We start from the raw sequence: 27,058 nt of genomic DNA, 5'->3' as shown, positions 1-27,058 counted from the left end.
CCTACAAATAGCTCGCGATACGATTTCGAAAGCGTCGAGTCTCGCGCTTACGCGATAAACTCGAAGCCGCGGGCATTCGGTAGAATGTCAAACACATACATACATATATACGACGAACATCATATCTCGCCTACGCGACAATTTGAACAAAAACTAAATAATTTGTACGCTTACGTTTTATTGAGGTACTGTAGAGTCACGCTGATGACCTCACCGACCAGCTCGCTCTCGTCGACGTCGTAAGCGCTCACCTTCACGGGCAGCTGATCGTTCGGATTCACCCGGGCGACGAACTCCGCGAAGAAGCGCGAGTACGCACCCAGGTAATCACCGTCAACCACGCAGTCCGTGGCCATTGCGTGTCGCACTGCTACGCGCTGCACGTGCCGCGAAAAACGCGCGGCGCGCGCACAATGCTCCGAGACGCGTAATAAGAGTGTGGATGCAAAGGAGGACCCGATTCAGGCTCGTTCCCGCTTACTACTGTCTTACTTCAACGATTATGTCCGTCCGATATCCGTATACAGATATTACGTCATTCATTCACTGCGGCGTCTCGTACGCGGACAATCACTACGGACACACGCGCTGCGTACGTATGTACGCACGGTACTTAGGAAGGAACGAGCAGTGTTCCGATGGAACGTGAGAAAGGGTGTGAAGTGGAGCAGGGATGGACGCGCGCGCCGCGACGCGTTCGAAACGTCAACCGTCCCTTCCGTTTTCTTCGCGCGTCGATCTCCTCTTTTTATTAGATTGTCCACATCAGCGTAGATTTTTTTTTTGTGAGAGATCGTGACGGAAAAATAAGATACACTATGAGATTACCAGTCGGTGTGCGATTGCGCATGCTCGACATCGGTGACCTTACGAGACGTTGCATTCACTTGTGGTCGGTGGTTTCGTCGTTTCGTGTGAAGGAAACAAATTTCATCGCGCATGCGCAGAATTTACTGACGCGCCTCGATCCGCAGCTGCGTTCGTGTTTCATCGCGATAAGAATTATTTCGCGGGAAATGAATAATATTATTATGTATTTCCTTCTTGGATTTCCGTTCATTGGATGAAATACTATGTTCAGAAATGAATAGTAAATACTGAAAGAAAATGATATGAGAATTTATATCAATTTTCCGTCTTCCATTCCTTGAGGCGATAAAATAATTCAACATTTTGACATACGCGAAGGTGCTTTTGCAATCGTTTCTTTTCAGTATTGTTCTCATTCTTCTTTCGGTTGCACATCTCTTGATAAAGTTAACTCCAACGTAACATCAACGATAGTTCTTATGAGAACACTGAAAAACTCAATATACACATATACATATATCATTGCATACATGTAATTGGGTTTATGTAATAAATACATATGTACATATATGTACACGCTACTTAATCTTAAAGATCAAATCGAATATCTTATCGTTATAATATAGTGCATCTCGAATTGAGCTGGGAAATTTCCTTGCCCTCTTTCATCTCTTGATTTCTTAGATGCAGGTACGAGTTTTCAAACTTCTTCTGCATCCACTCAGGTAGAGGAGCGTTCCAGTTCTCCGGTGGTTTCTCCCTTCTCTCCCAGACATCGTTCTGATAATGCGGACGTAAACGCTCTTTCCTACGCTGCTTCTCGCTCGCGATCAGCTCGTTCTGTGATTTCCCAGAACATTATTTTGTGGTATATTAAATATTATAATGATATATAAATAATTGTGTATTATGTATTAAGGCCCGGTTAATGTTATTTTGGCTTTAAGCGAGATTTAAAACTTTTGGCAATAACCAATGTTATTTGGCTTTCAACTATAAGTTAATCAACGATTAAATTATAGTCTAAAGCCAAATAACATTGTTTTTGTTGCCAAAAGTTTTAAGGCTCGTTTAAAGTCAAAATAACACTGGTGCAATCGGGCCTGATATATTATTCTGTGATATATTAAAAAAATTATAGAGTAAATCAGCACATACGTATGCTTCTTCCGATTTATTTTTTTCCCATTCATAACAGTTGCGATAATCGGTCTTCCATTGACTGCAATCGAGCATTTCGCCAAATATAAAATATTGATTGAAACGAGCTCTTATACTGGTACAATCGTCGTACTCGGCTTTGTATATCATACATGGTCTAACCTAACAAAAGAGTATAAAATTGATAAGATATTCGATAAAAAGATGATACGCAGAAAAAAAGAGTAATAAAGTACCATCCAGTCATTTTCATGATTTACTTTTCCTTCCTCCGGTTTGCTCATATTTATCAGAATTTCTTAGTCGTACGCTTTTCATTAGAGAGATTCTACATAAAAATAAAACCGCTCATCATTTGCTGAACACGTGCCAAACACGCAAGAGAGCATTCGTCGTGTATAGAGAATAGGTTAGATATAGGTTAAGGTACAGCAACAATAGATATAGGTGTTGATAGAGATCGTCTTGTCAACACTCGACGTTGATTTGTTGGCTCTAAAAGTAAGAGCCAATCACAATGTATTGCTACTAAGCGGTTTGTTCTGCTGAACGCGTCCAATCATCGTTGTATCCAGCGTGTGGAGCTGTGAAGGTGAGGATTTGCGCTCAACCGCCCACGTCCGTGTGCGCATGCGCACGTCACTCGGCAAGCTTCGGCCAGCTTCGGCCAGCTTCGGCTAGCGTCGGTAGAAGAGGACAAACGTATTATCTTTTGTCTCCTTCTCTCTCAAGTTATAAATGTAACTATACGATTCCCCGCAAGAAGCAATCGGTATTCGTATAGCTTCCTGTCACTTTTCTAACCTATCCACATCACTCGTGTTTCACGGATGTCCCGGTGTTTTTGGTGCAGTGATTGGTGCAATAATCGATTACCGGTGATTTAGTCGCACGAGAAACAATAATATGATGTCGCGGTCAGTGCGCGCAGAGACCCGTAGTCGTGCCAAGGATGACATTAAACGCGTGATGCAAGTAGTTGATAAAGTTCGTCACTGGTAAGTGTTTCTCGGAGCTGTAGTTTCGGAGAAAAAGAATTGCCGATTCTTGCGTCTGTCATTTGTATCTTAATAAGAGCGTTTCATTTCCTGAAAACAGATATTGATTACTATATTATATAATGGCAGTTTATTTTACATTATTTCATACATTACAACTTTTAACACATATCTCTCTACATATGTACAATATAATATTTCTTTGCTACTTTATTTAATTGGATGGCTAAATTATTTGTCATTATACAAGAACAAATGTATAATAATATATATTGTCTCGTTATGAAAAATAACCAATGTTTTTTTCTTTCATCTTTTGTTAATATTATTATTCATTTAAAATGAACAGTTAATTAGAATCCTGAATGTATACCGCAGGGAAAAAAAATGGGTTACTATAGGAGAGACAACTATGAAAATATATAAATGGGTTCCAATTTCGACTCTTGATCAGGTATATAAGAAAATAATTTAAGCTAAGAGTAAAATGATAATAAAAGCAAATGATTGCTTAAGAGTAAATGTTTTATTTTGCAGAAGAAAAAAAGTAAAACCGGTTCCGATAAGGAGAATGGTTTACCAAGAAAAGGAGGAATAGATTCATCAAATTCTAATTTCGGACTCACAGAAGATTCCAATACATGTGAGTTTAGTTTTAATGATAATTTAAAAGGATAATTTATTATTGCTGATTATATAATGAAACAATGATTTTTTTCGACATATTAGGTTTTTCCACTGTTAGCGATTCCCAAGGACTGACAGATTTTTCTGCACATTTGGGTTTCTCGGAGGACTCCAATTCACAAAATAGCGAATCTGCACCTAAGAGGTTAAAGACTGACTAATGTTTGATCTATAATCATCATCATCACCATTGTCATATAAAGTTTGACATATTTAGGAATCACTCTTTTGTAAATTTGCACTCGATAATTTTGAGTTAAATCATACCTCTTGACATGGATGAATTGCAAGATAAGTTTTTGTTTCATCCAAATTTAGTATGAAAAATATTCTAGATAATATATATATATATATACGTATATAATTATATAAATAATATTAATCTTATAGAACATTCTGAATTATGTATAATGAAGTTTATTTTTTTACATATGAATTTATTACAAATTTTCCCATTGAATTTAGGAATTATAAATAATGATTCTTTAATTGGATAGATAAAAACTGGGAAATGCTCAATCTATTTATCAAAAATTCGGGTTTTTATATCATTTTTCCAAAAAATTGCAAGATTACAAAAATAATCTTCAAAGTCAGAAAAAAAATTAATAGCGTATTGTATATTTGCAGCAATTGCAACATTTGTAGCGATGTTAAAGTATTATATATTTTCTTTTGTTTTTTTTTTAAATTTCTATTTTTCTGGCTATAATGATATATTGCTGTACCAGAGAGTATTTAACAAAAAGATACTCGTATGTTGTGTTAGAATTATTTTTACTATAAATTAACTGCTGATGTAAAAACACATAAGTACATGTATATTTTATGTCTAAACACATTTATGCTTTTGAAAAATTGTGAAAAGTCATTGTACATATACCAAATATCACTTTTTCTTTGTCTATTAATACTATAGAAGAATTTGCATTCCTTTGCCTTATAGCACCGTGACATGTACAAAATAAGCTTGGACTCATACAAATAAAATAGTTGAATGACCTTTTGATCAGTGCGTACTATACATCGTTTATGAAAAAGTTGTGATACATTTGTTTTTTAAACTTTGTACAAAGATATTCACACTAACTCTTATAGCAGATATTTCGGTTAGAGTATAAAAAAGATACGAGAAAATATCTAATATTTGTGAAAATACTTTTCCTACAGTTATTTAGTAAAAAATATTAAGTTAAAACTTGACCATCTTGAGATAAATTTTTATTCATTTTGACAAACTTTTACAAAAAAATGTAGAATGTATATTTAATATTATTTAAATTATTTAAATCTTTTTATATAATATATAAAAGTATATTATGTATAAAAATATTTTATTTCACCAGGGTAGATTATTACCAGGGTAGTATTTTACCATTGTATTGAATAAAACAACCAGTATGCCTTTCTGTCAACGAATTCAAGGTATTTAGAATACTACTGACGCTGGTGTCGATATCCATTGGAGCGTTGTTACCACCTAGGTCAGTGCGTACCCATCCAGGGTGCAAACATGTTACCAAAATCCCATCTGTTTTCAGATCGATGCTCATCGATTTGGTTGCCGCATTAAGCGCTGCCTGTGTGAATGAGATTAGATAAGACATTTGCTTTGCAGAATTTGTTTCAAGTGTTTGACGCGCGATATGAAATATATGCCAATATTAATTTGAAAGTAATATAACTTTTTCAATTTTGAAAGATTACAGGATTTATGGATTATGATAAGTACACACGCGAATTTTATTGAATGCATATAAATTTTACCAAGATAACATGAGATGATATTCTAGACAAAATAATAGGCGGGAAGCAAATAACGATGTACGTGCAGTATATTAAATCAAAAATTATAAACAATTCACGAGAAACTTAATGAATTACAAAAATAATAATTACTTTACTGCATCTGTAAGGATAAAAACCGCCGTCGTTATTTTCAGCAATGCTGCCTAAAATAGAAGTCATATTGATGACAGCTGCTCTTCTTATGCTTAACTCTGTTTTGTCCTTGGCATTTTTCGCAGCCACTTTCAGTAGCGGTAAGAAAGCCTTGAATCAATTATAATACGAATGTCGCTATTATATATATGTATAAACCGAGCACTTTAATTGTATTTAATATTAGTGAATAATATGTATCGTTAGCATACTTTTGTGAACATAATAGGTGCAATGGTATTGACTAGAAAAGCATCTATAATTTGCTGCTTCTTCACAAGACCGAGACGTGTAAATTTGCTGGAAATACCAGCATTGTTAAAAAGAACGTTGAGACCGGCGCCATTTACTTTTTCGCTGACTACATCTACGATTCTCTTGTAGCCATCCGTGTCCATCAAATCTGAAAGAAAAAGGAGTAAACTGTGGTTTATATATATTATTATCCCGTTGAATATTTTACATTGATCCACAAAATATTATATACAACAGGTGTGATGTACATAAGGGATATTCCCCATGAATTCAATTTTTCAAAATTATACAATTATCATAATCGCATTGTAAAAGAAACAATCGCAGAATGCGCTGATAAACAATGAATATTGATTTTCTTATCGCGCGGAAAAAGATCGATCTTACTCAAACAGAAAATTAGCTAGATGATATCAGATAGTATGTGTCAATCGATAAATAAACCTCCGATAAAAATCATTTTTTTTTTTTTTACAATAGGAATATTTGCGACGTTCGACGTAGCATTCTCGGGTAAATGCGTGGATATGAAGGCCCGTAAAGCAAACAAGTCGAAAACGTGGTTTTCGATATGTCGCGAAAAACCGCAAACTATAGATTCTGATTCGAGTGACCGGGAAATCGAGGAAAACAAAGTGGATAACAAAGCAGAGAATAAAGTGAAGGACGGTGTAGAAATTAAAGTGGAAAATCGACAGAGGAATATTACTCCCATATTAAGTAAGATATATCAGCATTCTCTAATTGAAACTCTTAAGATATTTCCTGCACGAGTATGACATACATTATAAAATGCTTTTATATTCAAATCAATTTGTACAGTATTATTTAAAAAATTATATTATCGAAAGAAATATTATTATTATTTAAAAAAAAAAAACCTATATTTTTAATTACAATTAACAATCAGAGAATAAATATCGAAGTTTCGAGATGTTTCCATGAATGCTTTCATCAGATTTAGTTGCAATCATTCTGATATAATGTTATCGCAATAATAAAGATAATAACGGTATAACTATATATTCTCCCGTTGCGATTGAAATTATAGCGTAGTCAAACGAAACGAATAAATAATAGGTAACGAAGTTAACGACTTACCTATCTCGATAATATGTACGTTCGAAGATTTGTCGGCGAGTGTGCGTAATTCCTGTAAACATTTTTCTTATTTTTTCCTTTTTATTTCAATTTAACAAAGTCGCGTGAAAAATATCTCATATATTTCTATTATTTCGATAACGATTCAACGAAACCGCGGGCGAGAGACGAGACAAGAAATCGATCTCGGAAATTCCGGTCCGATCTTATGTAACGTTTATCGATATCCATCGCAATCGAACGCAATCGCAAGTTAATCATCATTATCATCATCATCCGCTGACTCATTACAAAATTGCGACAAAGGATAGAGAGGAGGAAGAGTGAGGGAGGGGGAAGATTCAAAGAAGGTCACGTATAACAGATGGCGGTGGAGGTGATGAAGACTTATGGTGACGGGTAGACATACATCGGTGTCAGTACAATTTTAGTCGTCGCTTGAATCAAGTGATTTTTTAAACAGTATTTTTGACCGTTACACAGCGCGAACGCGTTTTGACATTTCGTCGATTACATTCGCGGACGAAATACGTTCTTTCACACGAGGAGCAAAGAGAGTCGCGATGGCGCCGATTGGTAAGTAACTTACGAGAGATCCTCAGAATTGTATAATATATGAAATAAAATACGCCGACGATTGTAACCGTACATGGAAGAAACGAGAACGCCGCCCATCAAATCTTACCGTCGCCTTGCTCGCGTCACGGCATGTCGCGAAGATATTGTCCGGTTGCGGGGATCTTTCGGCCAGATGTTTCACCACGCCCAGACCGAGACCGCGGTTGCAGCCGGTGATTAGGATCGATTTCATTTCCACCACCCGCGGGAAACGATGACGGGAAAAAGCGCGTCGCGCGGCTACAGTGCCTTTATTCTCGTCGGCGCGGCGCGAGGCGCGAACGACTGACGTCACGTGTCGCAATCGTAAATCGCATGTCACCGATTATCATGGCGACTCTGACGGTGTTCACGCGGCTCGTGTCATTTCGAGGCGCGCACGCCAGATTGCTCGGGTTACCGCATCCGTTGCTTGTCAAGTGCGACGGCTTCGTCTACGGTAGAAGCGCGATGGCTTGCATGTGCAGTGAGTGAAACGAGCGTTTAAGTTACTGATAAAGAATAATTGCGATGTCATTACATATGTAATAAGTTGCGCTACCGGTTCGCGCGCCATTTTCGAAAGGTTTTTGAGTGACGTTTCAGAGAAATGCACGAAAGCTTTGACAGAAACATCTTTACAATTGTTTGTAATATTATTCGCGGGAAATGTTTCTTTCGTTTTTCACGATGACACTGAATGTTTCTTCAAGAACTCGTTCCGTTAAAATAACTTTCCTGCGTACATAATGGTGGTATATAATTGCCATCTTCTTTCAGCGGATCAGAGCTATATGTATGATCTCTTGGTCATTGGTGGAGGCTCCGGTGGCCTGGCAGCAGCTAAGGAAGCAGTGGGACTGGATGCAAAGGTGGCAGTTTTGGATTACGTGACTCCTTCTCCCCTTGGTACCACTTGGGGCTTAGGTGGTACCTGTGTCAATGTGGGATGTATACCAAAAAAGTTAATGCATCAAGCCGCATTACTCGGTGAAGCTGTTCAGGTATATAAATGTTTCAAATTATTGCAATAGTGTAATTCAAAATCAAAAAAAACCTCTGTCTGATCTATGTGAATTTCGTGATTATTAGGAGGCGGCAAAATTTGGTTGGCAATTACCTGATCCTAAGACTGTGAAAATCGACTGGGAAGCCTTGAGAACTGCTGTACAAAATCATGTCAAGTCTGTTAACTGGGTCACTCGTGTCGAACTTAGAACAAAGTTAGTCGTTTTTTAATTTTTCTGTCTATAATCTCATTATTTCGTTAATTACTCTATGCTTGTGTTATCTAATTTTTTTTTTACATTTATAATTAAAATTATTTGCATTAATGTAGAAAAGTCGAATATGTGAATGCTCTTGGACATTTCAAGGATGCGCACACGGTAGTTGGAGTCACTAAGAAAGGGGAGGAGAAAATTCTTACAGCTAAAAACATATTAATCGCAGTGGGTGGTAGACCTAGATATCCTGATATTCCAGGTGCTCTAGAGTATGGCATAAGTAGTGATGATATCTTCAGTTTAAATCGTGCTCCGGGCAAGACCCTTGTTGTTGGAGCTGGATGTATCCTTTTTCTCAACAAAATTTTATATGATTTGTTACCAGATCTTCCATTAGATATTTATAATAAAATTATATGCACAAATACATATTAATATTTTCTCTAATAATGAAATAGATATTGGCTTAGAGTGTGCTGGTTTTCTTAATGGCTTAGGCTATGACGCGACAATAATGGTTCGATCAATCGTATTGCGTGGATTTGATCAACAAATGGCAAACCTCATTGCTGAAGAGATGGAACAACGCGGTGTGCATTTCATCTATCAGGCAAAGCCTAAGAAAATTGCGAAGCAAGAGGATGGCCGTCTTCTTGTTGATTGGGTCGACAAGGTGAGTGCAAATTTGCAGAAATTTATATTAAAAAAATCAGAATAAATAAGTTTTTTTGCATTAGCGTGTAATATAATTTGGATTTTTTTTAGGATGGCCAAATTCATCAAGATGTATATGACACCGTTTTATTTGCTATTGGCCGGCGAGCGCTTACGGAAGAGTTAAAACCGGAGAATGCCGGGTTGAAGCTTGTTCCAGAAAGTAACAAGATTGAAGCAATTAATGAACAAACGAATGTCCCAAACATTTACGCCGTTGGCGATGTACTTCATGTAAGTTTTGCATGACATTCTATAACAGAATATAAAAACATTTTTAAATAGATAAATGATAAATATTTTTAACGTTTTAATAAATAAATAGACATACACATAAGCTAAATATAACGCAAATACAAATATAAACGATTTTAATATAAATGATCTAATTTTCGAATGTTTATTATAGAAAAAGCCCGAATTAACACCTGTCGCTATACATGCGGGCAAACTATTAGCGAGAAGGCTGTTCGGTAATTCTACTGAACAAATGGATTACACAAATGTCGCAACGACGGTGTTCAGTCCTTTAGAATATGGATGTGTTGGACTGAGCGAAGAAGCGGCGACCATGCTTCATGGGGAGCAAGAGATAGAAATTTATCACGCGTATTACAAACCGACGGAATTTTTCGTTCCCCAGAAGGAAGTCGATCATTGTTATGTGAAGGTCGTCGCACTCAGAAATGGTGATCAAAGGGTGCTTGGTATGCATTTTGTCGGACCCAACGCGGGCGAAGTGATTCAAGGATTTGCTGCTGCTATTAAGTAAATATTTAAGTCTACACACATACACATAAGTTTATCTTTAAAAAAAATTACATTACGAAGTTATAATGTATACTTTTGTCGTATTTTCGTAGATGTGGCTTAACAATTCCGAAATTGAAGGGCACTGTGGGAATTCATCCAACAGTAGCAGAGGAGTTTACGCGCATATTCATTACCAAACGTTCAGGCCTGGATCCTAAGCCACAAAGCTGTTGCAGTTAGATTAATGTACATAATACATAGCGACATCATTCAGCATATAGATTATTCATTACCAGAAAATAACGTTTAATTTTCTAACAAATATCAGCCGACTTTTTAGCTAAAATAGTGTTTCAATTTGTCACATACAAAGTGCTGTGAAATATCGCGATATCGCGTAAAATAAGCAGCGAATAAAATAGAATCTAGAAATGATACATTGTAATATCGCATTAATAGTGATCTTTTATATATATTATTTTTTTTTAAGAAACAAAGCGCCTTTATGGCATATGCATCAATGATATAAGAAATGACGATTATTTTAAGAGCGCTAAAAGAAAATAAATATATTGACAATATATTGGTATCATAATTGGCGTTTGCTATAAATTAAAAAGAAAAAATATCCTTATGACATCATCTCTCGGAAGCAAGAATTAAGTATAAATTCGAATTCTATTTTATATCAATTGTAATTATATTGTAAATTGAATGTTTATGTCGCATTTGTTTTAAAATGGCGATGTACGCTGTTGCTTCTTCGTCAATTTCGGATCAATCTCGAATAGATATCGAAAATAATGAGACTATGGAAAAAAACGCCGAAAAAAAATGCTACGAGCGGACATTCACGGAGCATGATCTTTGCCCGTTCGTAAGTGAAAACTATGAAATTACATTGAACGATGCATTAACTGACACGAATATGTCTTTAATTGTCAGAAAATTGTCGTTCTCTTTTGCAGACGTTGCAATGGTCCTTCGGCATAAATCCGGAAGTACCGGTGATAAATCTAACGACGGAAAATCGTACGTTACTAGCGTATGCCTGTTCGCATGTAGTTGTGATTTACAACTATGTTTCAAGAGAAATGTTGCCGCTTCTGGGCCATGTCGGTATATTTTTTTACGCGTGTAGCGCAAAGTAACGTTCATTTTTCCGCATTTGCAAAGGGATGTTTCTTGCCCTCTTTAGCGTAATGCCATAGGAACATTATCCACTTCGCGGGACGGCAAATGGTTGCTGACAGCGAATTTCGGAAAAGATTCCGTAGTAATGGTCTGGGATACGGAAAAGGGGCAAGTTTTTTCTTGAAGAAACTTTTTTCGTAATATTATTCTTTTCGATGTGTTTCCAGGATGCCCGTGTGCACTTTATTCCATCCGCATGCAAGCGAAGACGTGACAGTCGCTCGTATCAGTCCCGATGCTAAGCAGATAATCACTGTCAGCAACGAAAAATGTCAGAATGTGCATATCTGGTTGTGGAGTCATGGAAGGGACAAACCAGACGGTTTGCTCCCTTAATTTGTTCGTTCGTTTAATCACTCTTCTTTGCCTTAGAAACACTTACAATTAAATATTAATTATCATATATTGTTATTATCATTACAAAAATTATATTTATCCTATAATCCTACTGATTATATCATTTATTTATGCAAAAAGTATTGATATATAATCAGATTTAATTAGATTTAATAATTATTTAAATAGACAATTGTGATTATTATGACTAAGATTTTGTAAAATATTTGTGTCAAAAAAATTATCGATTATAAATTATCGATTTGTTTAACGACATTTCCAGCATCAATTCCGTTGATCGACACTACGTCCGAACGTGTCAAGGAAATAACTTTCAACGATGAATATCCGGAACAGTTCGCATTAACCACCGATTATCATGTTTTGTTCCTAATTTGGGTTAGTGAAAAATATCATATTTGTATTTTTAGTTTATTTAGAATCGTTAAGCGAAACGGCGATATAAATCGAAATAAATAAAATTTGATAATGTATGAATTTTCAAGATCTTTCTCTTTATATGATATGTCAAATTTTAAATTTTATTTTTTATGACATATTCACTCTACGTTAACAAAACTAGATTTTACATTAAATATTCTTACTAAATATTTTGTCAAAACAAGAAAAAAAAATTATATACATTTAAAATTTTAACTTAACTAATGTCTGATTAAATTCTGATTTTCATATTTCTATCAAATTTCATAAACAAGGACGGTCAATCTTTGAGCTACGATTGTCCCAAAGTCGTGACAAAATTTCGACGTGTTGAAATCTTCAATGGAACTTGCTATGTTTCGAAAATACAGCAAGCGTTTACAGTGACTACGAATGGTATCCTCTGTTTATCGATATAATTTTAGTTGCCAATTAATAAACAGTTATCTAACATTGTGTGCTGACATTATAACTTTTTCAGGATGCATTTTAGTGTGGAATGACGTTCCTCGTAAAGAAAAGGGTGCGATTAATGATGCTAATTATAAAGAGAAAAAACACGTAAAAACGATCAATTTACAGAGCTGTAGTATTACTGTTATCGCCCATAACGAAAAGTATACACGTCTGAAAATTGTAATTTATTAATAGCCTAATAATAGTATACTTGATGCGAATTTAATCGTTAATTTTGCAGTATGCTTGTCACGGGAAGTTCAAATGGTCGTATCACTTTTTATAATTATCAATTGAAACTTTTGTACTGGTGTCAGAATTGCGATATTGATTCCATTCGATGGATAAGTTTCGATCTCCAATCAAACTTGCTATCTCCAGTATTTATCACCAATGTATCTGAGAGTAAGTCTTATCTAAAAAAATCTTTTTTTTTTCTTTTCTTCGAGCGTTCCGTCTTTAACTTTCAAAATTGTTCCTCTTATGTTATATCATTTATCTTTCATTGTTTTGTATTCCTATTTTTATATGTCTTTGTATATGTAATTTATTTTTAATGTTCACATTTTTATATATTTTTTTATTCGTAAATTTTTTTTATAGCTGATATTAAATCTATATTATAGTAATGTAAAACGTATATTATATTAATTTATTCATTACATATATTTTTTATTTGATATTTTAACGTACGAGGAAAATGAAAACTTACGATATATGTATAACAAAAAAAAAAGTATTCGCTTGCACGATGGATCACACGATACATTGAAATATTCTCATGAATTAGAATACAAACAAAATGGCAAAATAGAGATGGCCTCGTCAAAATTCATTACAAATGCAAAACATATTCCACGAAACTACAATAAGGCATTTAGCGAAGCGAAGTCGAGCTATCCGCCGATGGATGCTACTTTACAGGGCTCCCCGTTTAACGTCCGAAATTTTCTTGCATGTAAAACATTTATTTCATTAGAGATGTGCGAATTATTCTGATTCGAATTTAAATGTATTTTTTTGGCTTTGTTCTTTTATTATAGGCTCCTCTACGGGAGTAATAGCATTAATAGAAATTCCGAAGCAAAAATGGCATTTTATATTACCTCATCCAGTGGCAACCACGACCAGCATAGATGCTCATCCAGAAAGGTAGAATAATTCGAAGTAGACATGTAGTTAATTATATTAATATGATATTTAAAAAAACACAATACATAAATATATTTACATAAATATATTGTTATTTTAATCTGTATTTTTTATATTAATTATGTTTTGAAAATACTTAAAATAATTAATAATGTATATATTTGTTATATTTATTAATTTTAATTAAAGCAATTACGTAGTCGTGGGCGATGTGCGAGGTACCGTACATCTCTATAATCACGAGGACTGTACCTTGATAATATCCAGGAGCATGCCACCCTTTCCGGATTTCCGGCCGATTCTCGAAAAACAGACAATCGACAAGAACATTATTTACGTCACTTGTCCGCAAAGTCACGAGTCTTTAAAAGCCGTCACAGTTTTAAAGTTTTCGCCAAGATGTTGGTATCGACGAATGTCATAATTTTCCAAGTAAAGGAAATCTGCATAGAAGAGCGCTCATTGTTTCTTCTACAGGCGACATGCTAGCGTGCGGTTTGGAGAACGGAGCGATTTGGATTCTACATCACGTTACTTTAGATCCTTTAGAGAAGATTCCGTACAAACACTCCTCGGCAGCCGTCAATAAAATCGCTTTCGCACAGCGCGCCGATTATATGGCTTATACAGTAAGGAAAAATTCGTCGATCGTCCCGCGGATGTACAATTTATTCTTAAAAGATATCAATATAAGGATTTTATTTTCAGGACGACGCGCTGACAGTAGTAGTATTCAAGAGAAACGATATCACCGCTTCGAAGGAGCCCAACGTGTGGAATTTAATCGGAAAATATCACTCGCATTATCTACCCATCAGAGATATACTTTTCGGTCCGGCTACATCGGATTCCGCTGCGTCCCGATTTTTTTCACTGGGAGAGGATCGAGAGCTCATCGAATATGATCTCGAACACAGCGGGCCGTATCCAACGCCAGGACTTCAAATATTGCGCATCGACAAAATCGAACAGACCGCTATTCCCCTTTGTTTAGCGTGGTATCCCGAGTTCGGTGTTGAGAGATTTCTTATGATTTCAAATTCCGAAGTAAGATTTCGATAATCGCTTTTTTCTTTTTCTCTTTCTTGATTTGCCCAAATCGTGTGAACAAGATGCAATACTCTAATCCATATATTCATTGCAGTACAAATATAAAATCTTCAATGATGTTACCAAGACTATTCGCGGTACTTATTTGGGACCGACCTTTGGAGAACCAGTACAACAATTCCAAGTAACGTATTGAGACATTTATAGAACGATTTTTATTAGAATGATATGTTGATTAGTTTAGACGGAATGTTTGTAATTATCAAAGTGATCTTTTAATGATTACCTTGTATTTAAATCTCTGCAACGCCCACAGGTCTTAACGAAGAAATTTGTCAATTATAACAGTTATATGGTATTCGCCACTGACAGGGAAATCGGTCTTCAGCTACTGCCTCTCGACGGCAATCCTTATAAGATTGTCGGTATGACGGGACATCCACGAAAAGTTAGAGGCCTGTAGATGTTATATATTTATATTTCATATTTATGAAATGATATGTATGCACCTGTGTTATTTGTAGATAACAAATATCGCTGTCAGCAGCAACAGAGAAATACTCTTTACCACAGGCTACAACGATCCGTGTGTGTTGATGTGGAAAATCAAACTCAAGTTGGTATATATTGATGAGCAGTGCGAGTTCTTTATTGCAGTCACATTAAAATTTGACGTTAAAAGAAAATTGGAATATATTCTCACTTTCAATATGTCATCGTTAAAATAAAAACAAATTCTTTTTTAAATAAAACATTTCAAAAATATGGTTTTCTACATAAAAAACTTTATCTTTGATCTATATAGACATCATCTCCATCAAATACGACTGCAAAATAATTGTGATTGCGAATCTTAATATTATGCTGAAAAATGTAAATAAAAATCATTTTTCCCAGATCCGTTGATTTAATGGCTCAATTAGGCGGGGAAGGACTCTCGCCGTTTCATCGTCTCGTTGAAGGCGACAAAAAATTATGGCTGATAAACGAGATGAAGGACCTATTCTATTACGCGCAAATATTACATCAAAGCGAAAATACGACCGCTGCCAGAATCGTCTCCGATACTGTGGCCATCGAGCAGATCCCAAATCTTATGCGAGCTATAGGATATTTTCCGACCATCAAAGAAGTATTCCTTGTGTTATGTTATGTTAGATTGTGTGTATGTTTGTGTATTCACGCGCGTAATATTATATACAGGATATAATTATAAAATGAGTCAACATTTTAAACTTGAAAAACTTTTGAACATGTGGACGAATCTTTTTGAAACTTTGAAATTGTACTAATGGGAGCATAAGATTTTCTACATTTTTTTTCTTTGTGTATGTTACGTCGCAAGATTTTCTCGCGTTAAGATATAAATTTACTTTCAAGATAGAGAATATCATGACGGAAGTGTCCTACAGACATTATGTCGAAACCGATAAACTTATCGAAAAGATCACTTTTGAAGAATTCGTGCGACTCTATGTGAATCATCGACCGGCGTTCGGAATTTGCATGCGCCAAATAAAGGAAGCTTTTCGTACTTTCATCGATGAGAATTCTATTAATATGGAAAACCCTACTTTAACAAGAGAACAGTTTATGGATGTTTTATTGGGTAGAACAACAATATCGAAAACTTCGATGGAAGATAGCGAGCGTGTCGGCAAGTCCATTAATTGACTTCTTTATGTATTATTCTACTTTGCGACTTTGTCGCAAAAATATATACATCTCTATTCTGATATAAATTAATCTGTCAAATTTTTTAATTCTTATATGACCTATCTATCTGCTAATTTGATTTTTTTCTTGTGCTTCTATTTATTAGAGAAAACATAATTGTTCCTCACAAATAAACTGTATACTAATTAATGTAACAATCTACTTTTCGACATTAGAACAGTCTCAAAATTTGCGAATTACTCTTACATTTTGAATAGAGCGAATAAAGTTAAAATTGTATTTTCATTGGTTTTTTTTTTCCAAAATGAAAATTCAATTTTCACCTGCAGTATTTAATAACACTTATCTCGTTAATTTGTATGTTCTTGTGCATGACAGGTGAACCGTTGACTTTAGAAGAGGCATATACGTATCTCAAGTTGCTCGTGCCTTCTGACAAGGAAACGACAGAAATTCGACCGTCAAGTCCATCGCAAAGAGACGTGTCCTTCGATTTTCTTTTTCTTCCGCCGGTAATTTTTTCCTTCCCAATTTGTTGAAAAACAATATGCAAATAGGCAGTAAATGTAGAATAAACAAGATAAACTCGTCGTTAGGCTTCCCGAGAGTAATGTATTGTTACGTTATGATACAGAGAATATCTTACAAAGATTTTGCCATGGACATTATGGGTATCGAAACACTGGAGGAAACTAAAGTTAACAATTGAGGAAATCAACATGACGATTATCTGTAGCATCGCGGTACTCTGGAGAAATTTTTTTATAGATATATACTGCTGTGAGGAGTAAACGAAAGTGATGGAAGTAAACCTAAAACAAAGATCGGAACTATTTATTTTTTGTAAACGTCAGATTAAAATTGAAAGAGACATTAAGAATAAAGAAAAGAAGAAATGCTAGCAGAATGGCCGTCGGCGTTTACGTCAATCATTGTGCATTACCTTACATCTTCGACTTAACGTCTGTGACAAACGATTATGACAATCTTTATGCTCAGGCTCTGTTACAGTGTGTCGACATAATCGAAATTAACAAATTCTATTAAATTCATAGCTTTTCTGCTGATAAAAATTTTTAGCAGACACTTGTGAAAATCTGTTCAAACAGACGCGACTAACAAGGATTTTATATGAAAAAATAATTCGAAAACACATAATAATATCTTTTCATATAAGATTTTGTTTTCAAGAAAATTCACTTTAAAAAAATTCACTTTTTGTCATATTTGAATTTTTTCATCTCAAGAGTGATTATTAATATATATGTAAAAGTACAAATAAAAACTATTAATCTATTTAATAAAACAAGTTAAAATAATTTACACTGAAGAAGTATCGTAAATGAGAAAAATATGTAGATAAACTTCATTTATTCAATAAAAAAAATGTTGCATCTTTTTATATATATTTTATCAACCACGCAAGAAAAATTCGATAATGTATAACACAAGATTGTCAGAAATCACTCAAGTTTAAAAAAGCAAATTATTATTAATTTTCCAATTTTCAAAGTCAATTTTCTCGGCAATAAAACCTTGCACAAAAAAAAATTATTCTACATTTTTAATTTATTTTTTCATAGAACTATTATTTTTTCGATTGTATTACCAGTTATATGGGGGATGTATATTGTGTATATATATTATATATCCATTATGTTTTCTCTCTCTTTCTCTCTTATATACATTTCCGAATTTCGTGTGTTCTATATGTGTGTATATATACAGGATGTTATGTATATGTATATAAAGATATGAAATTCGGAAACGTATATAAATAAACATGATGGATATATGTTTCCTTGTATATATCCTATAATACTGTTTAAAGCGAAATTTTCAATAAACATTTCACGATCTCTCCATTTCTAATATTAACAGTACTTTCCGCGCGTCGATATTTTGTTAATCGATTCTCATAGTCAAAGAATGGCGCCTGCTTTCTAATTAATTTAATTTAATTTAACACGTTTGTAGATCTCACTGATGCGATATAAGCCTTTATACGACCGTTAATCGGCTTTTCGATGTGGCACAAGACTGTCGACGAAAGGGCTGTTTCGGCTGCTGAAAGAATAACGTTTCACTTCAAGCATTTTACCTTATGATAGACTAGAAGCAAGGAAAGATACACCTCTCAAGAGGTACAATCATTTTAAATAAGCGCTACATGGCGACAATTCGAACATAGCCGTTGTTAAAGAGAACAGTTAACGATTAATGCAATGCAAACTTAATGAATTTAACGATTTAAAAATTTATAAAACCGTCTGTTTGCCAACAAGAAAACAAGGAAATTGTCATATTTCTGTATCCGTAGTTTAAAAAAAAAAGTAGATGGCAATCACCCGCGCGCGCGACAATTACATATTTAGTATTACAAATTTAGTGCTTTTGCTGAACTAACAGAGAGATATGCGAGAGTTCATGCAAGTTCGATCGCGACGAGAACAGCTAAGATCAAGACAAATACCGCCAGCAATACCGACAATCATAATCAGATGAAAATTCCGAATTCGTAAAACGCTGTCCTGCCCTTGCGAAAAGCTAGGTTCCTACGGTTTTGCACCGTTATTCGCTATCAGCCTGTTTATCTGCCTACCTACCTATTCTATCTATCTGTCTGTGTCTATCTATTTATCTACATATCTACTTCATATATTTATACATGGCGCCGTCGTTAAAAGAAATACAAAAAAATGTACACAAAAACCTCATTTTTTCATTCTTACAAACTCTAGGACGTATTTACACAATTATGTACAAACATTGTCTACATATCGGTTTAAGAAAAATATCAACATGGAACAGTGTAGTATCTTTTTTTTCCTTTTCGTGAAAAAGAAAGAAGGAAAATTTTAGCATTATGCCTAAAAGCAACGATTTCGATCGGTCGAATTTGGTAATTAGTACGCTGTCGCTATCATCATTGTTTTGTTTGTCATCTCACTATCAATCGCAATAGTCGTCGTTCTGTACGATATCGTGCTTCTTCCGACAATCCGGACAATACCACTTGCCCTTGGGCGGCACCATTATACCGACGCACTCAAAGTGAAACCATTCAATGCGGCAGTCCTCGCCGTCGCAAGCTATCATCTCCGACACCTCGTCGTACGGGCAGCGGCAATAACAATAAATCTTGCCAGGCCGCTCCGTGGCTGATGTATTTATGGCTGATGGCATCGTCAAGTTGTTACGATTTATCCTCGTCTGTCTCGTGACGTCCTCGATCTCGGACTCGCTGCTATCACTGCTGCTCTCCGCAGGATCGTCGGATTCGGTGGCGGACGCTGGCGTGATGATGCGCGGCAACTCCTCGGATAGAACCGCTTGCTGCTGACTAGCTGCCTGCTCCATTTGGACTACCTGGGACCTGTTGGTGTATGTCTGTGTAACGCTCTTGCCGCCCAAAGGATATCTTGGAGGTACGATCGATTTCGGATTCGGTGATGTCATTGCTGTCGGCGGGAGTGGCGATACAAAGGCTGAGGGACTAGCAGGGATCTCACTTTTTCGCCATCTATTAAACGCCGGTTGCTTGTCCTGCGGCTCATCATCGCTTGAATCGCCATAAAAACGCTTCGGCACACGTTTCCTCTTCGAAACTCTCTTATTCTCCGTCTCCATGCCGCCTGCACCGATATGTTGATTTGGCACGCCAATGACAGTAGTGATCGATGTTTGTTGCTGTTGCTGCATCATCTCCATTGCACCGCCAACACTGTCGTGATCGTTACATGTGGCAGCCAGCAGTTGGTTCGGTGTCGAGGCCCTGCTATTGGGATGCAGCATCGCTGGCGATGATGCGACGAATCCCGGATTTTTCCGGTAAAACGCCTTGGGAATGTTTAACTTGATCGATTCCACTGTAGTCGCATTACGCTTACCGCCTCTCTCACCTTTTCGTCGTTTCTTTGTCTTTGTTTTTCTCTTCTGTTGCTGCTGTGGTTGCTGATGATCCTCAGTGGTCATCATAATCGATTCCGGCAACGTTTTTTCCGCATCCAAAATGCCGTTGTTGAGCGGCGTCGATGGTTGTTCCATTGCTGGCGCCGGCGAGATCGGTGTCGACGCCGGCGCGACGGCGGCCAATAGCAGCAACTGATTGCGCTTCTCCGACAATAATTTGTTGGCAAGCAACTGCGGATGCTCGTCGTAAAAGTCCTCGTCTGTTTCGGTCTCCTCGGTTTCCAAATCGGATTCCCGTAACAGCGGCTTCGCCGTGACTGTCGGGAGCTCGCTCGTTAGCTCGGGAATTACTAGACCGTTCTCTACTGTGATCTCTGGCTTGTTCTCCGGCTCAACGGATTCTAATTTGTCCTCCGGCTCGATTTCCTTCTCCTTCTTACTATGTTTTTCTTTACGATTGCTTGATTGCTTTCTGGGTGAACTCTCAGGTGTGGAGCTATCAGAGTCGGAACTGCTGCTAGAACTGGAGGAACTGCCGGAAGAGGAACTGCTGCAGCTGCAGTTGGTGCCGCACGAGCAGCTGCTCGAATCGGTATCGCTCGAGGAATCACTCGTGGACGATGTGCTGCCGCTTCTTTTCTTTTTCTTAGGAGTCTTTGCTTTTCGTTTGTTCGCGTCGCTGTCGCATCCGGCGTTTTGATTCGGCGTACCGGGTGATGGACTCCTTTTAGATTTAACTCCGTCGTGTTCGTCCTTTACGTCGTCGTCTTTGGAAATCGCTTGATCTTCGCTCTTCTTCTCGGACGAATATACTATGCAATAATCATGGTCGGCGAGGATAATACTTCTCAGATACGCGGCATCGGTCTCGGGTACGCTTTCCTTCAACGCAATGTTCTTGGCGGACTCCTCTACGTCCAGACTGGCGGCATATGTCTTGAAATTATCCCATATACCGTCCATAATGCGTGCCTCCTGCTTCTTCTCCTCCTCGTTCCGTTCCACTTCGACTATATCGTTGTTTAATGTAGCAACATCATCAACAGCGGTAGCAGAGAGCTCTTCGGTGGTTTCATTTTCCTTTTCCGCTGCGTCCTCTACGACTTTTTCTTTTTCCGGCAGTTTCTCCGCGGAAGTGACTTTTTCTTCCTCGCTATCCGTGTCGCTTTCAGACGATAGATTAAGCGGAGGCAGATCGTAAACATCGACTCTTTTCACAGCCTCTTTGACATTCTTCGTAATTTCGACCCCCATGACTCCCGTCACTACGGCGGTCCCGTCGATCGGCGCTGCCGCTGTGTCTAATTTCTCGTCTCTTTCCGTAGGTGGAACATGAACCACGTCCATCGTATTCACATCGATGTCTTCTGGCTTTGGTTCCCTGTGAGCCGCTTGATGCTTGGCTAGAAGTTTCCGCGATATAAAGCGTTCTGTGCACTCGTCGCAACCATATGGTGAATCGCCCGAGTGCAATCTTTTGTGCACCTTGAGCGCCACCGCGCGACCAAAGCTTAAGCCGCACTCCTCGCAAACAAATGCCGTGGGTGGTATGCAGAAGTGATATATGTGCGGCCATTTCTTCTGCAGGCACTTCCGGCACAAGACACTCTCTGTGCCATGTTTCCAAAACAGGTGTTTCGTGATGTCCGGTTTGTTGCGGTACGCGATGCCGCATCTGTAACATAAATGATGTAACTTGTGCTTCCACACGTGGTTCGAGAGACGCTGTTGATTGCCGGTAGATTCTAGACAAACGTCACAGACGTGATGACGCTTGCGCAGATTGCCGATGGGAGACTGGCCACCGAGCAGAGACAGCAACGGTATCGCAGGTTTACGTTTGGCGAGTAAATACCAGGACACAGATGGCACAGCAGCTCGCTGTAACTGTAAAATGTCGATTTGCACATTATACAAATCAATATGGTCTTCTGATGCATCTTCCGGTTGTGCAGATACAGTTCTTTGTGTATCGCGGAGTGGAATCTGCAGTGAAAGCATTCGTATATTAACACTGCCGGCACATTGTATGTGCCGTTCGCGCTAGTATATGTGTTTAGATTGAAGTAACGAGACTCGAGTTCATCCAGGGATCTCCTCACCCGTATGGTAAACTGCTCCATCTGTATGATTATCGCGGGATGCTGCGGCTGAAACTTGTGCTCTGCCAGCATGTGCAAACCCAGTTGCTTGCCATTGATGGCTATGTGCCGCGCATGATTGCAATAAACGCAGATAGGACTGGCCGCCTCAATGCAGCGTTTTAGCAGCTCCTCCAAATCCATGCTATCCAAAGTACCCTCAACGTTTAGATCGATACATGGGGCATCCTCGCCGGCTAGTGCAATACCACCATCGATATCGATTGTATCGTCTTTCGTCGTCTGGTCACTAGCAACACTTCTCGCTGAGCCTTCGGTCTCGTTATTAACAAATTTTTCAATACTGACGTCGTGGCTTGGCATCGATGTGACGGCGAACGTTTCCCGATCAGTACTTGTTTCAGTTCCGATTCCACCATTTCCTTCCTGATTATCTTGGTTATCGTCATCTCTCGCATCATTACATCTGTCCTCTTCGATTTCTTCGACCTCGTCGGCCTCTTCAGCCTCCTCACCGTCTTCCGCTTCTTCATCTTCCTCCTGATTGCTATCCACTACTGCCAGTTTATCGCTATCGGAATCGCTATCATCCAGCTCGTTATTCGCTTCGTCACCACCGTTGATGTCTCTTTCCGTTTTCGAACCATTTAACATTTTGTCCTTTGATGTCGATCCTTGGGCATTATTATTTTCCTCGGATTTTTTGCTCGCGGTGGTAGTCGTTGCGACGCTAAACTGCGAGTTTCTATTGCAAATTTTAATAACCAAACTCCTATCGGAAGTAGCAACAGCGTTAAACGAAACTGAAGCTTGAGATTCAGCGGCGCACGTCGCATCTGACTTCTCCTCATTCTTTTCGACATCGTCGTCGTCATTTTCTTCTTCTTTGGATTGCGGATCCAACGCATGCGACTCGTGTTGCGGACTAAACAGTGATCGATTGACAGGACTTTGTACATTTTGCGGGCTGTCATACGCGCAAAATTCAATTTCATTTTCAGGCTCGCACGTAGCATTCGCTTTTGCGTCTGCTATCGCGGTTTTCTCGGTTTCCCATTGTACTGGACTAGATGGTCTTGAATTGATCGAGGGTACCAAGTCAATATCGTTTTTATCGCATATCTCGCTGTTTTCGGTATTCATCTTTTCAACTGTGCGCGATGTATATTCATCATCTGCAGTACACATCGAATCTTCTTCTTTTTCGTTTTTATCTTCGTCACCTGTATAGCGTGACACTTCCATAATAGTCTCGGTTACACTGTCGTAAGGTTCATTGCGATCGAGTTGACAATTTTGAGCCGGTGACGTTTCTCCCGATTCTTTGTCACGATTGTTAAACACGTCCTTATTCATTGCTTGTTCATCGTTCTCGTCATTCTCGTCAGATGAATCGCGGCCCGTATACCTAGATACCTCCATTATTGTCTCGGTAACTGTGTCTCTAGGTAAATTATTTGTTATTTCTCTTTGGATATCGAGATTGCGATCAAGTTGGTTTTCGTTACACCGGATTTTCGCGCCTAATTTCCTTGTCGATGCAATCGGTTTTGGTTGGCGGGAATTTTGTGCACCATCTCCCTCACTGTGTTTGCTCTTGTGCTTAATTGCTTTTCTCGGTGGTCCCTTACCTCCGAGATTTGTAGTTTTCTCCGGTGGTAGGATAGTCGCTGGCGACGCATTATCCGCGTGCGTCGCGTCAGCGACTGATAATGGCGTCGCGGAGCCACACAAATCCCTATCCGTATCCGATGGTAGCGCAAAACTGCAGGTACTCGCGTGTGTACCCGCACTCTGCCTGCATATGGTACATACCGGCGTGCCGGTATCAGTCACATCTTGTTTCAATGTCAGTGAACAATAATGGTTAAAGAAATCGTCGGTCTCCGAGAAAACCTTTTCGCAGCTGCAACAGACCAAGTAGCACGAACCTTTGAAAGCGTTATAGAAATCCTCCATCGAGGTAAACGCCATCTCCGGAACGCTGTGTTTCTTCATCAGATGGTACGACAGCCTTTCCGCCTGGCCGAACATGCCGAGGCAGTAAAGACATATGTGACGTTTGTGTATGTCCCTCATGTGCAAGAATAAATTCCAGTTTTCGAAATATGTACCACACGCTGCGCACAGATAAACTTTTCTCGTGATCTTGAAGCTGCTGGCGCTGTGCGACATTGAAGTACTCGATTCGGAGGTACTCGGCATCGGCGTCATACTAGAATTACAAGTGCAAGAGTTCTGTTTCGTATTGGAACCACAAATGGACCACGTGTGACACTTGGAGCATTTGTATCTCGCTGATGGTTGAAGACCCAAATACTGAGCGTATTCCGTTATCTTACGCTCCCGTTTCCCCTCTGTCCTCTTGTCCTTGCCGCCCCTTGCATTGGGATGCGCCGATTGTTGCGTTTCCGGCGTGCTATTCTTCGGACTGGAGGTATGAATCTCTCGAGCTTGGGCTAGGATGCGCTTCTTGAAGCCTTTGAATGTAAGTTTTGGATTTGTTACTGTATTTCTGCCAGGCGAATCTTTCGCTATGATCGAATTGTAGCGTATCAGCTGTTTCTCCTCTTCAATTACATCTGTGTATACATCATCGATGGAATGTCTTAATGCATTACCCAATGTCGAATCTTTGAGCTGTTGTTCCTCCAAGATATTCCACATATCTATAATTTTACCCTCTCCATCCTCATCTTCCATAATAATGCAAACTGTTACAGCGATTTACCTGAAATATATTTATATTTAATATACAATAATTAAATTTAAATTAAATTTAAAATTAAATTAAATTAAATATAATATATATTTTTGCATACATTGCAAGATTTATGCGCATATAATTTATTAGAGTGACATGTTAATTTTTTGAGTTCAAAGAATTAAAAAACGATTATAATTATAATTGACGATAAGATAGGAATTATTAAAAGGAATATTGTAAGAATGCCAGGTGACGAAAGTAAAAACTTGAAGTTATCTGTGACCAAAGATTACGCTGAATACAAACATAAAAACGGCGTTTCAATGCAACAAAAACATTTTTAATGCATTTTCATCAGAAATTTCATTCTGACATCGAAATTGAGATAATATGTACTGCGTCGCAATAACGCGTAGGCGGTTTCTCGTTGAAGATAATCCCACATCTCAATTCTACACTCGAAATTTCGATCTCGTATAAAAAAAAAAAATTATAGCCTTGATAACAATTACCTGTTACACTTGGAAAAACTCGAAATTCTTGTCGCGAATCTAATTTCGCGAACGTTCGAAATTGCCAGCCTCGAGACGAAACGCGGAGAAAATGCGGCGGTTTAAGGAGAGACACCGTCCTGGCAACGACGTGACGAGGCGAATCGCCGGTAATCTCTTTCTCTCTGCCTGTCTTTCTCGTAAAATACTACAACGATCCTTGGCGGAGGCCAAGAAACGACGCCAGCAACACGGACGACGAAAATGTTGGATGCGCACGAGGATGACTCTCGAGCGAATTCCCGCGATCGAGCGCGGGCATTCGTACAGAGAGGAAGAGAGAAAGAGAGAAAGAGAGAGAGAGAGAGAGCGCGAGAGACGCGATTCACGTTCGGTACTTACTTTACACAGGGCGTGAGACCGAGCCAATTGTTCGCACGATGACGCGATCGACCGCGTGGAAACACGACACGTAGCCCGTAGTTAATGCCTCGGCACTGCTTTGAGTATCTGGTCGCGGTGGACACGACGAGAAAGGTTAGTAAAATGGCGTCATATCAATGAGCGCTGTACCGTCCGTGCTTCCAACACGTTCCCAGTGATGCCACCTTTTGTCATAGCGACTGTGCTATGGCTCGCCCTGGCAACCGTCCTGAGAAGGAGGTTAGTCCAAGTCCTACGAGCGAACGTAGTATCCAATAGCGGTATCGATGGTCACTGACGGTCAGGAGGATGCTGCTGCTGCTACTACTGCTACTGCTGCTGCTGCCGCGGATTTAATTTGGATAGACAACCAGTGACAAGCGAGTGCGAATATCTTGCCGCTTGTTCGTTGCTTAGGATCGCCGCGCGAAATCTCGAACGGCGATACATTTCGTACACAACTCGTGTACGTTCTATTACCGTAGTATCCCAACCTCCTCACTTCAATGACGAATTCCGACAACGACAACCGGCGAGTAAACCGGCGGTGACAGCGATTCGAAATCGCTGAAACGTAGTCCTCCGATCACCGAAACTCTTGATATCTTTCACAAAGCGACGCGGGAAATGATGCAATTTCGCGTAAACAGCCTATTTATGAACACTCTGGGTTACGTTCCAAAATTTACTTTGAATAGAGTAGCGTACGATTGGCCAATCAGAGAAAACAAAAATTTCTTTGTCCTCGATTGGTCAATCGAACGCTACTCTATTTCATACAAGCTCTATGGTCGTTAGTGACAATCCAGAGACACGTGATTTTTTTAATCGTTCGAAACGAGCCACGAACGATACATGAAAAGGCATCTTTAAT

General features: G+C 38.3%; 7 protein-coding genes across 12 annotated transcripts; 4 read left to right on the top strand and 3 right to left on the bottom strand.

Annotated features, from left to right (window-relative positions):
• Nucleotides 1-1,104: 1,104 nt before the first annotated feature.
• On the bottom strand, nucleotides 1,105-2,562 carry LOC115236199 (UPF0545 protein C22orf39 homolog). The gene is made up of 3 exons (XM_029808500.1): nucleotides 2,208-2,562; nucleotides 1,969-2,133; nucleotides 1,105-1,650 (listed from the first exon to the last, which is right to left on the bottom strand). The coding sequence occupies exons 1-3, from the start codon at nucleotides 2,253-2,255 to the stop codon at nucleotides 1,426-1,428; spliced, it is 438 nt and encodes a 145-aa protein (XP_029664360.1). The 5' UTR covers nucleotides 2,256-2,562; the 3' UTR covers nucleotides 1,105-1,425.
• Nucleotides 2,563-2,711: 149 nt separating this feature from the next.
• Nucleotides 2,712-4,665, top strand: LOC115236201 (B-cell CLL/lymphoma 7 protein family member B). Its single transcript, XM_029808502.1, has 4 exons — nucleotides 2,712-2,969; nucleotides 3,348-3,423; nucleotides 3,507-3,612; nucleotides 3,699-4,665. Exons 1-4 carry the CDS (start codon nucleotides 2,878-2,880, stop codon nucleotides 3,815-3,817), a joined length of 393 nt encoding a protein of 130 aa, XP_029664362.1. The 5' UTR covers nucleotides 2,712-2,877; the 3' UTR covers nucleotides 3,818-4,665.
• An 890-nt stretch (nucleotides 4,666-5,555) lies between these two features.
• Nucleotides 5,556-10,824, top strand: LOC115236195 (thioredoxin reductase 1, mitochondrial). Of its 3 annotated transcripts, XM_029808492.1 has the most exons (9): nucleotides 5,556-5,698; nucleotides 6,333-6,572; nucleotides 8,331-8,554; nucleotides 8,643-8,773; nucleotides 8,890-9,119; nucleotides 9,235-9,449; nucleotides 9,542-9,724; nucleotides 9,900-10,258; nucleotides 10,354-10,824. In XM_029808492.1, exons 1-9 carry the CDS (start codon nucleotides 5,602-5,604, stop codon nucleotides 10,481-10,483), a joined length of 1,809 nt encoding a protein of 602 aa, XP_029664352.1. In that variant the 5' UTR covers nucleotides 5,556-5,601; the 3' UTR covers nucleotides 10,484-10,824. The 3 variants fall into 3 exon arrangements, with proteins under 3 accessions (XP_029664352.1, XP_029664355.1, XP_029664353.1); XM_029808495.1 differs by lacking the exons at nucleotides 5,556-5,698; nucleotides 6,333-6,572 and adding an exon at nucleotides 7,250-7,529; XM_029808493.1 differs by lacking the exons at nucleotides 5,556-5,698; nucleotides 6,333-6,572 and adding an exon at nucleotides 7,867-8,037.
• Nucleotides 5,602-7,800, bottom strand: LOC115236202 (uncharacterized oxidoreductase C24B10.20). Its single transcript, XM_029808503.1, has 4 exons — nucleotides 7,639-7,800; nucleotides 6,954-7,005; nucleotides 5,810-6,000; nucleotides 5,602-5,735 (listed from the first exon to the last, which is right to left on the bottom strand). The coding sequence occupies exons 1-4, from the start codon at nucleotides 7,762-7,764 to the stop codon at nucleotides 5,715-5,717; spliced, it is 390 nt and encodes a 129-aa protein (XP_029664363.1). The 5' UTR covers nucleotides 7,765-7,800; the 3' UTR covers nucleotides 5,602-5,714.
• Nucleotides 10,825-10,950: 126 nt separating the features above from the next.
• On the top strand, nucleotides 10,951-12,267 carry LOC115236198. 2 transcript variants are annotated; one of them, XM_029808499.1, is made up of 3 exons: nucleotides 10,951-11,120; nucleotides 11,212-11,275; nucleotides 11,605-12,267. In XM_029808499.1, exons 1-3 carry the CDS (start codon nucleotides 10,983-10,985, stop codon nucleotides 11,649-11,651), a joined length of 249 nt encoding a protein of 82 aa, XP_029664359.1. In that variant the 5' UTR covers nucleotides 10,951-10,982; the 3' UTR covers nucleotides 11,652-12,267. The 2 variants fall into 2 exon arrangements, with proteins under 2 accessions (XP_029664359.1, XP_029664358.1); XM_029808498.1 differs by having other exon boundaries at nucleotides 10,951-11,275.
• Nucleotides 12,268-12,382: 115 nt separating this feature from the next.
• Nucleotides 12,383-17,453, top strand: LOC115236192 (cilia- and flagella-associated protein 251-like). Of its 3 annotated transcripts, none has more exons than XM_029808486.1 (14): nucleotides 12,383-12,831; nucleotides 12,912-13,075; nucleotides 13,461-13,628; nucleotides 13,714-13,822; nucleotides 14,012-14,223; nucleotides 14,300-14,451; nucleotides 14,531-14,869; nucleotides 14,967-15,056; nucleotides 15,189-15,320; nucleotides 15,397-15,488; nucleotides 15,770-16,004; nucleotides 16,253-16,529; nucleotides 16,928-17,061; nucleotides 17,184-17,453. In XM_029808486.1, the coding sequence occupies exons 1-14, from the start codon at nucleotides 12,608-12,610 to the stop codon at nucleotides 17,256-17,258; spliced, it is 2,403 nt and encodes an 800-aa protein (XP_029664346.1). In that variant the 5' UTR covers nucleotides 12,383-12,607; the 3' UTR covers nucleotides 17,259-17,453. The 3 variants fall into 3 exon arrangements, with proteins under 3 accessions (XP_029664346.1, XP_029664347.1, XP_029664348.1); XM_029808488.1 differs by having other exon boundaries at nucleotides 12,490-12,610; nucleotides 12,696-13,075; nucleotides 17,184-17,404; XM_029808487.1 differs by lacking the exon at nucleotides 13,461-13,628 and having other exon boundaries at nucleotides 17,184-17,404.
• Nucleotides 17,142-26,827, bottom strand: LOC115236190. Its single transcript, XM_029808481.1, is given in 3 exon segments — nucleotides 17,142-22,245; nucleotides 22,248-25,294; nucleotides 26,164-26,827. Coding segments are annotated over 2 exon segments (5,763 nt in total). The 5' UTR covers nucleotides 25,267-25,294; nucleotides 26,164-26,827; the 3' UTR covers nucleotides 17,142-19,501.
• Nucleotides 26,828-27,058: the final 231 nt, after the last annotated feature.

Source organism: Formica exsecta, unplaced genomic scaffold (genome assembly GCF_003651465.1).
Source record: "Formica exsecta isolate Colony F162 unplaced genomic scaffold, ASM365146v1 scaffold245, whole genome shotgun sequence".
Lineage (NCBI taxonomy): Eukaryota > Metazoa > Arthropoda > Insecta > Hymenoptera > Formicidae > Formica > Formica exsecta.
This window is presented reverse-complemented; position numbering and strand designations above follow the sequence as displayed.